Below are 17614 nucleotides of genomic sequence, written 5' to 3'. Positions count from 1 at the left end.
TTGTCTTGTGTGTTTTAGCTCCCAGATAGACTCAGCGATAAACTCAAGCATGGGAGGGTGCTTCCAGCAGGCAACTCTGCCATATTGGATCAGACTCTAGAGGATAAACAAACCAGATGAGATTCAACAAATCAGTAACTGTCTTCTCAAAAGACTCCATTAAAAGGACGATAGTGCTGCCTGGAACAGTGGAGAGGAGATCTAGCCAGCCCTTCGTTCGGGGCATGTCCAACACCTGGTGCAACCCCCAAAATTTTTGTTTAAAAAAAAGAAGAGCCAGCCAACTGCTTTTTAGAGTGTGAGGAAGCACAGCACAGACTATTTTTCCAAAACAACACAACCAGATCCACAAGTTGCCCAAATTCTGCCCAGGCTGTTTTGCTCTCTGTCATTTGCCTGAGAAAAACCAAGACCCCAAACGCCTGTGATTCGCTAAAGCTGCAACATCCAGTTTCCCTATGGTACTAAATCTATAGCAAGGATATTCCCACCCCTCCCTTTAACTGCATCCCAAATGGTGTCCAGCTACTGCTTTGTGATCTTTCCTAGGTTCCTTGGTCTGATTTCAGAGAGCAGGGAAGGCACGAGGATCTTCCCTTTGTGCAGTTAGGGCTGTTGGTTTTTGAAGGAGGAAGAAAAGCTACCTACTTTTGTGTGGAATTCCATCTTGGTTCTCAGCAGTTTGAGGTAGATGCTGCACAGCTGCCCATAGCCCTCGCTCAGGTGGCCCTGTGAAGACAGGTAGATGGTAAGGCTTATCTTTAGCAGTTTTCTTTGTAGAAAAGGTCCAGAACACTAGAGATGCCTTGGACTAGTTCACACTCCTCTCCCTGGGCACTCAAACAGTCAGTTCATGATATTTAAGACAGAAGCATAATACAGGTATTCTGAAACCTGCCCCCCCGAACCCTAGCCAGGCTCCATTGGCAGTGTCTAGGTGCCCACACCCTACTCCTGTCCACATTGCACACACGTGGCACCTGTCTGGAATCAGGAATGCCATCCTTGTGCATGCAGGAGTCTGCAGCCACTGCTGAAGTTAAGAGATGCCCTAAGCTAGGTGGAATGTAGATACCCAATCCCCTCTTCCAAACTTATTCGTGGACTCCCATACGAACAACTATCACCACTAAAGTATCTTTAAGGTAGCACTACAAGTACTGATGGCACAAGTTACCCATGGAGCAACACCCCTGAACATGCATGAAGCTGCTTTATACTGAATCAGACCGTTGGTCCGTTAAGATCAGTACTGTCTACTCAGACTGTCAGCAGCTCTCTGGAATATCGGGCAGAGGTCTAAAAATCAAGAGTCCCAACCAACGGTATCCGGTTGGCACCTCAGTTCAGGACTGGGAAAGCCCAAGAAGCTCCTTCACAAGTAAGCGTATTGCTACTGCCCTTCAGGCCCAAGCGAGCACTCACCCACATGCGGCTCATATCGCTGAGCTCACTCTTATACCTCACGGAATCCTTCAAGACCTGCCAGAGGAAGGGAGATGAGAGAAAGCAGCCATTGGGGAGCTTTGTGACAAACGGTTAGGAAGAACATGAATCCTGAAAGTGCTGATTAACAGATAGGCTAATCAAAATAATGTTATACACAGAGAACCTAATGGTGTCAATATCAGACTCTGGACAATCATTGGAAAGAAGCCCTGGCCCTAGCTATGTAGCCATAACACCCAGCCATGGTTTATTTTCCTTAGCCATGGTTAAAGCATGACATCTGAATACCTAAACTCTAGTTACAAACGGGATGTGAAACCAAGGTTCAAAGTGGAGTTGCAAACCATTGTTTCTGTTAACCATGGTTAACTTATATTTACAAACAATGGTTTAGGTTGTTCTTCTGCTTCTCTAGCCTCTTTGTTTACAAAGCAATGATGGAGTCTGACTATGGCACTTCCACTAAGGAGAGAGCTTAGTTCAACAAGCTTAACATTAGTTTTGTGGTACAACTGGGATCCTGACCAGGGTTAACATGATTAGCACAAACCATGGTTAAGTGTTATGTCTACACTGGGCCAGTGCTTGAAATCATCACAATTATAAAGATGCCAATACAAAGAGAAAAAAATCAGGCATACTTGGAATAAACCAATTTAGAACCCCAAATTACATCAAGGAATAATGACTGGATGTTAACCTGAATGTACTCTATAAAATTAAATTACCACTCAGCTGAAAAAAACCCCAGAAGGCCGACCTAGGAAGTTGGGAAAAAATAATATTTATCAGTTTGCAAAGATTATCCATGAAATCAAGAGCTCTTCCAAAGTCTCTGTATCTGTCTGAACCATAAAGTAGGAGCTGCTGAACAGACTTTTGCAGGCCAGGTACTAGCCAGATGTATGAGGGCTGCTAGTCAACAGAGCATTTTGGAGCCTAAAGCAGAAAACCAAAAGGAGACCCCAAAACAGGCACAACCCAGGGGAGTTTCTGCACCACTTCTGTGCATTCCAACAAGATTTGCACAAGAGGACAGAGCAGCAGATTGTACCCTTAAAGACCAACTGCAACTGGGATCTCTGAAATATTAGATGCAACAAATGTGGAAAGCTGTAATGTAAGACTCCCTGTTAAGCTACAGAATTTATTTTCCATTTTTGCTGCTCTTGGTGGTTTTTGAGTCAGATTATATTGTTGCATAATTTGTCTTAACCACTTTATTATTGTGAACCACCTTGGGCACTTGTCAAGAAGTTGTGTACAAGTATTTTAAAGAAACTTGGGGCTGTTGCCACTACAACTATCAGCACAATGTGCTCAAAATCATGAAAAGGATTATGAAACACAACATAAATGCCAGCAAATCCTAAAACGGTAACATTACTATAATAGGCACATTCATATACACATGCATTGTTAGTCCAAATATTAATATCTTTATTAGCAATTTGATTATTGCAACCAAGACAGTATAATTCAAGCCATAACAACTGGCAAAATTTCCAAGGAGCCCAGCTGTGGGTGAGAAAATTATGGGACACTGCCTAGATGAAGAGGAGCCATGTTCACTTGAAAAGAAGATAACCCTGAATGTAAGACGAGTCTCACCTCCCCCATTAAAGATGTTATACACATTTTTTTAAAAAATTACTGGACATCACTGTAATGTTTATGAGAATTTAAACTGACTCTCTTTTTTTTTTGATGGCATACCTGGAAAAAAGTTGTCCTGTTTTTGAGCAAATACAGTATTTGTAAAGGTTAGGTAGAGCAAATTTGTCAGGGGTGGGTACCCTTGGCAGTCCGAACAGGTATAAAAACGAATGCTGCCCTCAATCAACCTCAGAAAAAGAACCTCCAACAGCCAACAATGTTCTGCCACTAGTCCCCTCTAAGTAAGGGCCCATTTCGACTCCTTGTTGGATGTGATGATGATGATGATGATGATAATAACAACATTCGATTTATATACCATCCTTCAGAATGACTTAACACCCACTCAGAGTGGTTTACGAAGTATGTCATTATTATCCTCACTACCGAGAGCCTTTGGGCCACTTTGCAACTAATTAACTAATTAACTAATGTCGTTACTTCTGTGTTCTTGCAACATGATTGCTGTTTGACTGTGACTCTTTGAAAAAGATTGATATTGAAATGGGCCAATGAGGATCTAGATATCCCGTTAAGAGTTATTATGAGACTCTTCACACTCTCCACAGCCACTTAATGAAGAACCTTCGTGTCAAGTCTTATTTCCTCTAATACCATTGTGATGTAAGTGCTTTTTGGACCTTCTTTACTGTTGGACTTATGATTGTTGGATATGCTTTGTTATATGCTGCTGTTCATGCACTTTAATATTTCCATGTGCAATATAATTACTCTTTGAGGACTAGCACCTTACCATTTGTGTTCTGTGTTTCCAGTGTGTATATCCTTCACCCATTTGCAGTAGCACTTTAAGAATTTACTCACTTTGGGTACACAGACCGTATATGACAGACATAGAACTATACATTTCTATATTAGAATATTTTCCACAGAAGGACTCACTGTTTTCCTTGCTTTATTGCTCTATTGACTGTGTCTTATTACATCTTAGTCAGTATATCGCGGGTTTTCTTGCTTTTGTTTCTACCAGTTCTCTCCGCGATTCTCTCTCCTGTTGTATTATTATCCCCACAACAAAACGCCCTGTGAGGTGGGTGGGGCGGAGAGAGCTCCTAGAAGCTGTGACTAGCCCAAGGTCACCCAGCTGGCTCCAAGTGGAGGAGTGGGGAATCAAACCCGCTTCTCCAGATTAGAGTCCCGTGCTCTTAACCACTACACCAAACTGGCTCCACCTGATAGACCATCATGCACCAAACTGATGGACCATCATGCAGTGATCCAGGCCTAAGGAACACAGCCTCAGGAAAAAAAGGAATCATTTCAGACACTACCAGCCCTATCTCATCCCCAGAATCTCGCTTGCAAAAACAGGTCACTCAGATCAAAACTCGGCAGGAGGAAGAAAGGAGAAAGAGGCCAGCCTTACATTTGGGTGTCCGTCACGGAGGAGCTTGTGGAAGACGTGGCAAAATTTCCAGCAGAGTACGGCATTGCTGGAGAGAGGCAAGCGGTTCACGACAGACCAGAAGGTGTGGGCTCCTTTCTCGTGGTGCGTCCCCAGGATGCATGGTAAGAAGCAAGCTAAGGAAAAGTCTGATATTCCAAGGAAAAGGAGCACCCTGATTTCTTGGGGGGGGGCAGAGGGGGATGACAAAAATAAGTAACAGATACCCACAGGCAGAGAGAGAAGGGGGGAGAGAGAGGGAGAGCAAGGCCTGGGCAGCCAAGTAGCAGGGCCTGCAATATCCATCTTGACACAAGCTGGAGTGACTGAGAAGCACTCCTCGCTACAAACCGATCTGCTTTTGTGTTCATGGGAACCTTAAAGTCTGAAAAGGAATGTGAGAGTCTGGCCTGAAGACAGGTGTATTTTACCCACACTGCAGACTGGCCCACAAGTGTCACCTAGAAGGCAGAAGCCTTGTGTCCTCCAGCAGGTAGGATGAATTTGCTAGATACCTCAACCGATTGCTAGTGCTCTTTTGGCAAGAACCAGCCACCCTTGCTCCCTGCAGATGGCTTTCTGGGGTACAGACAAAGATTTGATCACAAACTGAGGCTCACTGGATTTGCACCAAACCCCTCACACCCAAATGCAGACCCTGTCCAGGACAGGGTGCCTCACCTAGTGCTAACATCCATCCAAGCTAGCTGCTAAGTCCATGTGGGACTCTGAAAGAGGGGGATGCTGGACCCGCTGGTTAAGGATAAACAGCAAATTCCCCACTCTCAGCTAGGCTCCTTTGCCCAGTCACCCCCAACTCTGGGAGGAGGTACTCCAGATACTGCTGGATGCAGCCAATGAAAGCTACCCTGCGTGGCTATCTACTTCCCTCATCGGCTGCTGCCTGCAATTCTCCCACTCACAGCTGTGGGGAAGCAAACCCCAGCTCTGCCTTGGAACCAACATCTCTTAGTGGCCAGGCCCAAACGCCCCTTGTTGTGGCAAGCGGCAAGAACATGGCTTGTAGGTAAGCAGAGGGAATGCCAGGCTACTTTGCCAGGCAAAACGGGCAACAGATAATGGTAGCACTCTGCAGTCTAGGGAAGGAGAATAGATCCTAAGCCTGCATGCCCGCTCAGCCCAAAGAACCCATTTCTGTTGCCTGAGCTCCACTCTGTCACTATGGAATCTCAAAGAAGGTGTTTCAGAGCACATGTAGAGAGCATTCCTTCTGACCTCTGAATACCACATAGCTAGGATTCAGAGGAAAAATCTTCCAGACAGCCTCGAGCCCCGGAATGTCCTGTTTCATAGCAGTTGTTCCCCACCACCCATCTCCCCAAGTAACTTAGTTCAGCTTGGACAAGACATGATGGGTTCTCGGCTTTGGCATTGCAAACACCACCCACGGCATCTTCTACCTCCGCCTCCTTCTTTCAGAGCTGCTACTTTGAGAGGATATTTCTGGCGTGTTTCTCTTTGACGGCGACTTCCTGAGCATTAATGGCCTTGTTGATGCTGACGGTCTGAAAAAGAAAAGCGAGGGGGAAAAAACTCAGAGAAGGAAGGGAAACATTAGCAGGAAAGGCAGGGGCTGCAGGCTAACAGACACACCACCACCACCGCCCCCAAGCACCTGTCAATGGCTGGCACCAGCCTCCCATGTCCGCTGCGCTCTGCCAATTCCCGGATCCATTTCTGGGAAGGCTCTGGCAGCTGCCACGCTCAGCAGCAGCTGCCAAGAGCTGTTCGCTCAACACAGTGGGTGAAGCGGTCAGATGAGAGTATTGGGGAGACTTGCTAGAGCTGTGGGAGGTCAAGCCAGGCCAATCATCCTGAGAGCTAGCGTGGTCTGAATGAGGGGACAGCTGCGCATGCCCCTGAGGAAGCAGGGAAGTTCGGGCATCCAGGAGAACCTGGGAGATGAGTCCGAGGACAGGGTAGGCCTCCGGCCGCACTGCCAAGCCTCCCGCTCCTTCTCCAGCCAAGATGCATCAGGGCCAGCTTTGCTGTTTCCCTCCCACTTGTATCCTCAGTCAGTTTGGGTGATGGGGCTTGGAAGTTTCCGTGTTTCTTCAGACATCTTTAGGGGGAGGAAAAAGACTTCTGAAGGACAGCAGTCCCACAATCCTGGGTGGCAGTGCCAACTGTGCTCACTGCCCTGGCACACGATGCTGAGGTTATGAGAAATGTGCCTGAATTTGGGCAGTGGAGGCGGGAGTCAGGTGTCACTGCCGACAAAACTGGCAGCACAAACTAGTGGCCAACCACAAGTTTCCTGGCTCAATTTCTGGCAACTGGAAAGGGGAACACCCTATTTAGAAGTTGCTCCCATCTTGGTTTCCACAAAGGTTTGTAGAAAAATGCTGTCTTCTTTTACACAAACCAATTTATCTTGACAAATCCTGTTAGTTGTCTTAGCCAATGAAGATACCCTCTGTTCTCTTCCTAGCAAGGCATCCAGGACAATTCCAACCCTACCCTGCTCCCATCCCCCTCACTGCCTGGTTTACCCCGGAAGATAGGTTTAGATTGAAAAGGCCATCATCCCATGTTCTACAAATATGAAGCCACACAATGCCTTACAGCCAGCTGCAGCCTTTTCACAGACTGCAGGTGGTGTTTTAAATACCAGAGCGCGCTCCTAGCAATGGCTTTTCTATGGGGATTCATTCAATACAGCAGGAAGAGTCTGCGGGATTGAGAGCATTTCCTAACAAGAATGGGCAGAGCAGCTTGAGCAGTCTGAAGGCACAACTTTTCTACTCAGAGATTTCCCCTCTGGAGGAGACAAGAGAGCACTTGGGATCCAGTACGGGGGGGGGGGATCACTCATTTTACCAGCAGTGCTTTCCCTCTTGCCCAAGGGAATGACTCAACATAATCTACTGCCAGGCTCCATAGGCAGCTATCCTAAAGAAAATACATGTTCGCATTCTTGCTGCTTTTGGGATTGCTAGTCCTGTTCTAAAGACTGGCAGTGGGGTGGGGGGGCACAGGGGGTTGCCCATCCAAGAGCCTTCTTTTGCTCTGTCTCACAGTACACTTCATTTATTTATTTGATTTATACGTTGCCTTTCTGTTTACACACATCCAAGACCACCAATAAAACAACTGATAAACTTGTAATAATCAGGCACAACTAAAAAAAATCATTTTTAAAGAGAAACAACCATGTTAAAACCTTAAACCTTAATCATCAAATTAATTCCAAAGCCTCCCACAATAGACATACTTTCAGATTATGCAGAGATGCGTGTGCAGTCACACCTCCTGGGGGACGGAGTCCCACAATTTATTTATTTAGGATACTGTGAAGCTGCCTTTCCAGAGTCCTGCTCCCGTTAAAATGACCCCAGTATTAAAAACAAGATATTTTTAAAATGCCATCGGCCATAAGCAGCATAAAAACTATCCATAAACACTACCCATAAAAAACTGGAGCAGACCATTAAACAGCCGCTAAGATAAAAATCAGTAAAAGTCTGGATAGAAAGATCTGTTTGGGCCTGGTGCCTAAAAGAAAGTAAAGCAGGTGGTGAAGCAAGCCTCATGAGCAAGGGCATTCCAGAGGCAAGGTGCCACCACAGAAAATGCCCTGTCTCTTGTCACCACCTGCCTTACCTCTGAAAGCGGGGGCACAGACAGCAGGACTTGAGGGGCAGATCTTAACTTGGCTGTTCTAGTCTAAGCATAGAGGTGAATAGTATGGGAATAGATGATCCTTCAGGCACCCAGCCCCAAAGGGCCTCTTCCCATGAAGTCCCGGTCAACCAACCTTCACGGTGGACTAGTTAAGGAGTATCTCAACATTTACAGTGTAATCCTAAGAAGAGTCACACCAGTTTAAGCCCATTGATCTATTGCACTGTTAGTCTTGCTAAATGAGACTACACCATTACAAAAGCAAACCGCGGTCCTGCAACTATCAATGCTGCCATGGCCAACTCCGATGCTGAAGGAAGGCTTTTCTGCAGTCAAATGTTTTAAAGGAATTATAATATCTGACTACCAAAAGCAGAGGGCACTACAGAGACTGGAAGAACAAGCCATGCCGGTGGGGAAAGCAAGAGATTTTGAAATAAACAATCCCTTATTCAGTCAAAAATAAATTTTATTGATTTACAAAATTTATTTATTTATATTTGATTTATAGTCCGCCCTCCCCACACCAGCAGGCTCAGGGCGGATTACAATCAACACACACTCTAAAATGACATTAAACAGCGAATACAGTTTTAAAACCATCTTTCAGTTGAGCCCATCTTTCTGTCCTCATCAGGGCCACAACGGCGGATAACAGATTAAAACCATACAAAATTAAAAACACACCTTAAAGACCATTAAAACCAAACAAAACCCCATCTTTCAAACAAAACCATGTTAACGTTCACATACAATACAGTAAAAGAAGTGCAACGTGCACCACCATCTCCACCCGCCATGATCTCCCAACACTTTCACCTATAGGGAAAATTGTTCAGGGACTCAAAATCAGTTTGGCCTACACCGGAAAACCAAACCCCTCAGCAGAGCCATGCTGAAGTCGACCCTGTGGAAGTCCACCCCACGTAGGCCTGGCTAGAAAATTCTCAGGCACAGGATCGCCTGCAATGTTAGTGTTGAGGAACCTGAAACAGCCATTCCTGTGCAACGCTGGCCCCAAGATCAGCTTCCTGCCTCCTAGCAACTAGATGATTTTTCCAGCCCTGCCAATTGAAGCGTTAGATTTGCACTTGGAACTAGAGCATCAGTTGGAAATTCACCAAAGCCGACAAAGGTCCCTTTGCCTTGCCATAAGGCATTTATGCTTCAAATGCCATGTGAGAATTCCCTTGACGTCCCACAAAGGAGCATTATCATCTGGGGAGAGGGAGGAAGCGGAAGTCTCACAGTCCAACTGCGCTGCCAGCCAGCAATATCGCTTTGAAAAGCCCGAACCTCCAAGGATGCCTTGCCCAGCTGCAGAGCTCTGAATGAAATCTCTCCGGTTAAGCTGCTGTGGGCGGGGGTGGGTGGGGGGGCGGAGGCTGAGCAGGGCAGATTCTGGAGCCTGATTTCCTCCCTTCTGCACCAGTTCAAGAGCCACCCTGCTCTCTTCTGGAAGGTTCATCAATAGGACTCAGCATTCTCAGGGTCGAGGGCTTCCTGGAGCCACAAGGGATGGAAGCGGTCAGTGCTCAGCTGAAAGAGCAGTATTGTCCGGTGCTTCCTGCTTCAGCCACTCTGTACGGAGCAGGTTCCGGAGAAGCAATTATCGGCTGCAACACACAGGAAAACACCAACTCAATCACACACCCCCAACACAACAGGCAGGGAGCAGGGTACCATACAGATTGGTCAAGCACACTGCTTCAGGAAACCCAAGATCAGAAGAGAAGCACTATGAAGAAAGAGTCCTTGGGACCAACCCTAGAGCAGGGGGCTGCAACGTACAGCTCCAGAGCCAAATGTATGGCTCAGTACAGAACCAAATACAGCTCTTTAAAAAAGGATATGAAATCTTTAAGATACAGCGGATGGGTAGGTGGATACTAAAATAACCAGCACGGAAAAAAAATAGCAGGAACAGATTTTAGGGAACTTGAGAGCTTCTTAGAGATGCTTTGTAGAAAGGAAAATGATAGAGGTGAATTCTGGCCAGGAATTCCAGATCTGAACCATGCACAAATTTATTCCAGTGCGCTAAAACAACTGGGCAGAGCGCTCCTCCTGTGTGTATTTATTACTTATTGTGAGACCTTATGTGTAGCACTTCCTAATAAAGGCCTCATAATAACCAGTGCAGAAGATTATATTATCATTACTGTTAACATCATTTACAGGCTGCCTTTTTCCTTGAGACTCAAGGCAGATTATAAAACACAAAAAACAGTTTGGTTAAGCAGCAGAGACTTCCAATAAACAATGCGGTAAGACAAGATTACAGAACTGGAAAAACAATGTAAACAAAAAACTGCCTAAGGCATACAGATTATTAATCGACGTCAATCAGTAAAGTGAAGCTGTATCTTTTCAAATGGGCTTTCTTATACCTACTCTTTGTCAATTTCTAACTCAGACTTTTTATGTAGTTTGGCTCTTTAATTATGAAGTGTTGCTGACCTTTGCTCTACGTTGTAAAAGCCAACAACCTCTTCACTTGACAAGCATCTCAGTTGTCCGCTAATTTCACTGTGTTTCGCAGGATGTGACCAAGGACTCTGGGGCGGTTCTCTCACTATAGCCAGCCACATCTCATTCGGCTCAGCATCATACTGTTTGATACACCATACCTGAACCCTGCAACCAAGTGGCAGCCATTTTGGTCACATGCTGCCAGGCCTTCTTTTCCGATCAACAAGGAGTAATGAATATTCATTCTTTACTGGCATCTATAAACGGAGAAGGCACAGTAGCCACAGCAAACTCAAAAGGGATTGTTGCCAAAGCTGGAAACGAGCAGTTCTGGGAAGCCTGAGAACTCCTGTTGAGGGCATTTGGGATTGGCAGATCAGCTGAAGACCTGAAGTTCAAGCTCTAGATCACAGGCCACACACTCACACACACAGAGTACAACAGGTGGTTTATTACAATGCAGCTTGCATACAAAGCCCATGGAGAATGGAGATTATGCCACCAGAGCTGGAGGTGAGTGTTCCTCGTTTCTAGTTCAGCTCCATGTCGCAAGACTCATTTCAAGAGCACTGGTGCTTTCTGCCAACCATTTACAAGCAAGTGCATATGAGGCAGTACGGTGTAGTGACTAGAGAGACGGACTTGGATCTGGGTGACCCAGGTTGGATTCCCCGCTCTGCCATGGAAGCTCACTGGGTAACCTTGGGCCAGTCATAGCCCCTTAGCCTAATCTACCTCACAGGGTTGTTGTGAGAGGAAAATATGGAGGCAAGAAGAATTATGTAAGCCTCCCCATTGGAGAGAAAAGCAGGATATAAATGAAGTAACGTAAAATACAAGCAAATAAGTGCACTTGAACCACAGCCATCCAAAGCCATAGGGCAGGTGACAACTTCAGGATGTGCAAGAAGCAAACTACCCTCTCACAAGTGCAGTGGAGCCCAATGGTTGTTCCTGGTTCCTGCTCTCTGTCTGCTTGATCAGCTTCAGTTCCAGGGGAAGTGCTGAGGCGGTCAGGCTGGCTAAGCCTCCAGGAGTGGGGGAAAGAGAGCTTTTCTGGTGGCTGGGCTTAAGCAACACGTGCCTCCAAAATGGAAGAGCAATTCCCTACTTTGCATGAGACTGGAGAAGCACAAGTTGCCAACCAAACTTGCTCTCCCCATCCAGTGATGAAGGTCCTTCGACATCCCGCCCCCCTCCCGGGCAGCTGGTTTTAGTGCTCAACTGCCCCTTTCAACCAAAAGGCTGTCCAAAATGTCCAACCTGAATGTTTCTGGCTGCAGCTTAAGCCTTCATTTCTTGCCGGGGCCACAGATGACACTGAAATAAATAAAGACAATGAAAGGCTCTGCTAACAGATGCACAGGAATATTATGTTAACAACCTTGGAAAATGTTTAGTCTAACCTAAGTTTGACTGCAGAATAAAAAAAATAAACTCCTTTATCATGGCTTCTTCAACACCCAAAACATTTCCAAGGGAGACTCTTCTTTCCCTGAGGGACCTAGACAGTACATAACCATTATAATCAAAATTAAATACAGGTCAGAATAATAGGTCATGCATTCGCAGGAACATCACTTCAATGATAATGGAACCGGCCATGGGTAAGAGAAGAAAACAAACGGCTTCTAGGCACAATCCTGGACAAATGGACACCGGCCCTCTAAGGATACATGCAGAGCATGCTCACTCCCTGCAAGCTTTCGCCTTGCATAATACCAGGCCAGCACAATGGGCCTGAGCCACGGTCATCTTCCTAAGGAGGAGGATACAGGCACACCTGGGTGGGAGAGGAGCACAAGAGTCCAATAGCCCTAAACATGCCCCAGCCTCAAAACCACTATTGCAAGCTTCCTCTTCAGCAAGGAGCCTGCTGCACAGCAGTTCCTCTTTGTTGGCAGTACCCCAGCTGCTTGGAAAGCTAGCAAAGCAGCCTTCGCACATATGAGCACACATCCAGAGCAGGAAGCGCTGGAGCACCTTATCATCCACTTTGAGGCGGCCAGAGTTTTGGTAATGGTCACGGCACCCTTTGCTCACCTTGGTGGTGGTAGAAAGTGCCTTCAAGTCATAGCTGACTTATGGCAACCCCTAGTGGGATTTTCAAGGCAAGAGACTAACAGAGGTGGTTTGCCATTGCCTGGCTCTACAACCCTGGTCTTCTTTGGAGGTCTCCCATTCAGTTACTGACCACAGCTGACCCTGCTTAGCTTCTGAAATCTGAAGAGACCAGGCTTGCCTGGGCTATCCAGGTTAGGTCTTGCCCACCCTTCTGTCCCCCAAATAAATACCCCTTCCCCAAATCTAAAAAGCACTAAATAATAGATTAAAAACTTCATGTAAGGCCAAAGTCCAGCTAATTTTTTTAAAAGAAAAACAACATCACCTTCTTCTCATTTTACTTAAGAAATAAATGAAGAGCTGTTTTAGTAGCCCAAGTTTCACAGAAGCGTGCATCTCTCTGTTTGGCTGAAAATATGGAGGGTAGGGCCTTCTGTTCGCAGACACGGCTCCCAAATCCTTCTTAGAGACACCTTTTCTCCTTGAAAACAAGCTTTGCCCCCCATCCTTCCCAAGCCGCCATCCCTCCAGGCCACTGGCTCAGCCCCACCCAACTAAGAAAGGAGACAGCAGCTGCCAGATCAAAAGGTTCCTGCCCCTGTATTCTCTATGGGAAGAAAGCAAACAATACAGTGACAGCATGGCAACATCTCCCAAGGCCCCAGAGTAACACCAGCATTCCCACAAGAGGCACAGAGAGGCAAGGGGAGCGGGCAATGAACAACCAAGGTATGCCCTTTTATGCAGAGTTCCACAGTCAACTTGGCTCACCCAGTGTCATGTCTGAATTACGATCTTCCCACCAGTCCCAGAACGCTTTACTTGCACTGTGAGTTCATCATAAAGAAACAAAGCTCAGCTCAGGGAATCTTGCGTCACCACCAGGTCATTTGGAAAGCCTGAGAAACAGACATACACTGCAAACACCATCTCTGTACTCCACATTCCTCTCTCCTCAAGCACACCAAGTAAACTCTAAAGAGCACCACGAAGTGGCAACAGACACACCATAACAGCGTGGTAACAGTGACACTTCAGCCATCAAAATCTTAAATCACGAAGGCAGAGAAGATGTTCCCTGCTTGGTCCCCCAGGCAAGTTTCACTTCCCCCTGGCAGCCAGGCAGGAAGCCATTTACAAACCTAGGGAAAGTGAAGACATCCCTCAGCAGACCAAACATATGAAATTTCCACTGATTAACATGCAGGGTCATCAATTCCTCTTTCCTCAGAGTGCTGTGTAACATTCAACATTGCCCTGAAATTCACCCACAGCTTCTAGGAGCTTCTGGAGTAACTAATCTGCACCCGTTCCTAAGGCCTGCTGTTTTACAGAACACCCCTCGGCAGAATCCTGAACACTTGGTATTTCAGTACTTCCTGTCCCTACCTTGTACAGAAAAGCCTAGAGAAGAAGGGATGCCCCATGAGCTAAGACCGCTAGATCAAGCAAAGCACTCTTGAATCAGCATGACATTTCTCCAAAGGAGCACCTCTTGAACAACAGAGTACCTTCTTCCTAGACCCCAAGATCATGGGATAAAGACCTCAGTGCCTTCCTTCAAATACACTGAAAAAGGTCCGACCCAAAATAGATACCCAGAACCCAGACCAGAAACTCTGGGATTGGCTGCCTGAAGCGTCACTGACGTAGTTCTAAAGTTCATGACCACAGCTTTGAGTCATAGAGATGCCTGCTCAGATACAAGACGGAAGTTTTAAGCAGTCAGACCTTGGCAGCATCTCTGCACCCCAGGTGACCCACCATCTGCCCTACAAGCTGTTGTTTGTGGCTACCTGGTTCTGAAGAGCAGCAGAATACTATGACCAAATTACAGGTCTTGATCTAACCCTCTGTCCCCCTTTCAAAGCACTTCTGTTGACCCAAGAAGCCCTTGACTGCTTGGACACTTCAGGGAGTACTTTCTGCCACATGCCCAATTCTCTGTTCAGATTGACAGAAGGATGCCCTCTTGACTCTGTCACCTGCACTGAGGCAGGAAGGGGACAAAGATGCCTTCTTGACACCAGTCCCTCACCCAAAGTGGCGCTCCCTGCCCCCTTTAGTATTTTTCTGAAATATTGCCAAAACCTCTCCAGGAAGGTGATTTTCAACTGCTGAGATTAAGCAGTTAGATCATAAGCATTTTTCAGCATGTTGCTATGCTGCCCAGGCACCAGAATACACATGTATTACGTGCCATCAAGTCGCTTCCAACTTATGGCAACTCAAAATGTCCTAAGGTATCCTATGAGGAGCATACACGTAGGCTTCATTTTTGAGGAGAGGGGGTGTCGGGTTCACCTCTTCTTTTGTCAACTCCACCTCCTCTTGCTCCATCCCACCTCCTGGTAGAACGAGTTGCCTGAAACTTGCCTATCACTTCCATTATGCTCCAGCCAAGAGATGCCCTCCTGGGACCATCAGCTCCCTTTTCCAGGAGGCTGATTACCCTAAAAGCATTGATTAGGGCTTAATTACAGAAATGGCATGAAGTCACCAACAGCCAATTAACAGCTTATCATTCCCCTCCTCCCAATACAAAGCTAAGCCAGGCCCTCCAGGCTGGACCAAGTTAGACTTTTGTGCTCCTTGAAAGGCCGCCTTATTCGCCAAAGAGAGTTTCAGGTAGGGAGCCATGTTGGTCTGTAGTATAGAAAAGAAAAATCTGGGTCCAGTAGCACCTTAGGGACTGACTGGTCTCTAAGGAGCTACTGGACCCAAACCTTGCTTCTGTTCCCAAGGCTCTGGGTCTGGCTTCTTCACTGCGACTACAAGAGATAGAAGCCCGCTCCTGTCCTCACCTCTCTGACAACAAAAGAATGAGAAAAAGGTCTCCCAGAGCTTCAAACATCGCAGCTCCAATGCAAGGAGCATCTGGACTTCTCCCCTCCCCACCTGCAGCGTTTGGCATCTGCAGGACACACAGTCTGATTCCACTTGCACCTTGGAGGGTGGAATGCTGGAAAGAGCAGACCCCCCCCCCCCCGCCACACACACAAAGAGGAGTCCTGCTTTGAAAGGGGAGCGCAGGCTGCTCCTGGCACTAGAACTCAGACCTCACCCGTCCCGTAGGAGGGGGAAAGCCCTCGAGGAGGACGGGTCATGCCTGCCGCTTAGCGCTCAATTCACTCCCTTGTATGCAGACAGATCGCAAGTTCTAGTCTTTTTTGCATCGCCCAGATAAGCACACAGAAATCCAAATTTTGGAGGCAGGGGGGAGAGACACGAGAAGTCTTTCAAGATGCAAAGCCTGGAGGGAGGGTTCGACTGACCAGCGCCGTGAGCGGCTGAAGCTACAGCCAGCCACAGCAGCACGCTTTCGTCGGGGATCTATGGTAGGCGGGTACCGGCGACTGCCATCTTCCATCCGCCCGTCTGGAAAGATCGCCTCCGGGGATTTCCTTTAACCCCGATTCGCCTCCTACAAAGGTGGCGACCGCCCCGAGGGCTCCCCTGCGGATTCGACAGCTGGCCTCATCCCGAGAGCGCCAACCGCCAACCCGCCCAGATGCTCCTGCGAAGAAAGGGCAGACAATGCGCTTGTTTACCGCCCCTGCCTCCGCCCACCCCCCGCCCGCCCGCCGGTCTGCAGCATGGCATTCACCTCGGGAGGGGGGCAGAGTCTCCGATCCCCATTCCCCTGGGTGGCCCCCTACCCGCGCCCACCTTGCCCAGCCCAGTTCAGCCCAGCCCCGTCGGAGCATCCCAGCCCTGGGCCGAAGAAGGCACCGCCCGCCCCCAGCCTTACCATCTTGCCCACCTCCATGGCCGGAGGCGCCTGCCTTGGCCAGGGCGCGCAGCGGGGCGGCGGCTCCCTCCTCCGGCTACTCCGAGATGCCCATGGCCGGCGCCGGCCGCACCGACGGTCTGGCTACGTGAGCCCAGGGCGAGGGCGAGGGCGGGCCGGGAAGGCGGACCGAGCGGCTGCAGAGAGGCGAGGCGGGGGGCCGCGGCGATGCCGGCCACCCGAGGCCGCCCCTCTCCCGGCGGCTGGATTGCGCCGCCGCCGCGCCCAGGCGCAGCGCCAGCCGGAGAAGGCAGGAGGGAGGGAGGGAGCAGGCGCGCGCGTGTGCCTGGAATGACAAAGGGCCGCCGGCGCTGGGAGCCTCCCGCGCTCCCCCCTCCCCGGAAGGGCAGGGGGCGGGAGGCAGGCGGGCGGGGGCGGGCAGGGCTCTCCCCGCGCAGATGCTCCAGCCGGGAGAGGGAAGCACAAAGGCGGGCGCGGCAGGCGGCGCAGAGCCGGAGCGGGGGTTCCTGCGGCGCCCACGCGCTGGGATTCTCCTGCCTTCCCTCCCGCCTGCTGAAGGACTCGCGGGCGCAGCCGCTCGCCGCCCCCGGCCTCCTCCTCGGGCTCGATCGCAGGTGGCAAACGGAGGAGAGCGCGCAGCCCGCTCGTCACCATTAAAGAGGCTGAGGTTGGCTGCCGGGCGGAGCGCCCTGCACTCCCCCCTCCAGCCCGCACCCGCAGATACTGTGGGCATCCTACAGCGGCATCTTAGAAACCAACAAGATTTTCAAGGGGTAGGCTTCCCAGAGTCAAAACTTCAGCTATAGGGCGAGGGGAGATCCCTGAACCTTTAAATCCCAGTGAGGAGGTGGGAGGGGAGACAGGATGTACAGGCGTATTGCAAAGACAGGAGACAGGATGCAAAGGTATAATGCAGCTGAAATTGGCATCTATAGTGACACATGAATCCTATGTTTCTAATCAGGCCCTGGGGGGCATTTTTTTGAGCTTGTAAATGAACTCAAATTCAGCAATTTCACTTGTAATTTGTCCTTGAAATTTCTTTTTTTGACTTTTAGGTCAGAAATGGAATGTCTTGGAAGATTAAAATGTTCTCCCACTAATAAGCTACATGATTTTTAAAAAGTCACATTTTCTACACCTGGCATCAGATACAGGAGGCTAGAAAATAC

General features: G+C 48.3%; 1 protein-coding gene across 3 annotated transcripts in view; it reads right to left on the bottom strand.

Moving 5' to 3' along the window:
* The window catches only part of HIP1 (huntingtin interacting protein 1), a 69514-nt gene that overhangs the window by 28533 nt on the left and 23367 nt on the right, over positions 1–17614 (bottom strand). The window contains exons 1-5 of one of the 3 annotated variants that reach the window (XM_055001344.1): positions 16443–16539; positions 5973–6036; positions 4493–4635; positions 1426–1482; positions 649–729 (exon numbers count right to left, since the gene is read on the bottom strand). In XM_055001344.1, coding sequence (XP_054857319.1) covers positions 649–729; positions 1426–1482; positions 4493–4635; positions 5973–6036; positions 16443–16460 — 363 coding nt within the window. In that variant the 5' untranslated portion in view covers positions 16461–16539. Of the gene's footprint in view, positions 1–648; positions 730–1425; positions 1483–4492; positions 4636–5972; positions 6037–16442; positions 16540–17614 lie in introns of those variants that run through there. The other 2 variants (XM_055001345.1, XM_055001343.1) reach the window with 2 other exon arrangements.

Source organism: Eublepharis macularius, chromosome 17 (assembly GCF_028583425.1).
Source record: "Eublepharis macularius isolate TG4126 chromosome 17, MPM_Emac_v1.0, whole genome shotgun sequence".
Classification (NCBI taxonomy): Eukaryota; Metazoa; Chordata; class Lepidosauria; order Squamata; family Eublepharidae; genus Eublepharis; species Eublepharis macularius.
The sequence above is the reverse complement of the archived record's forward strand: the minus strand, read 5'-3'. Positions and strand labels throughout refer to the sequence as shown.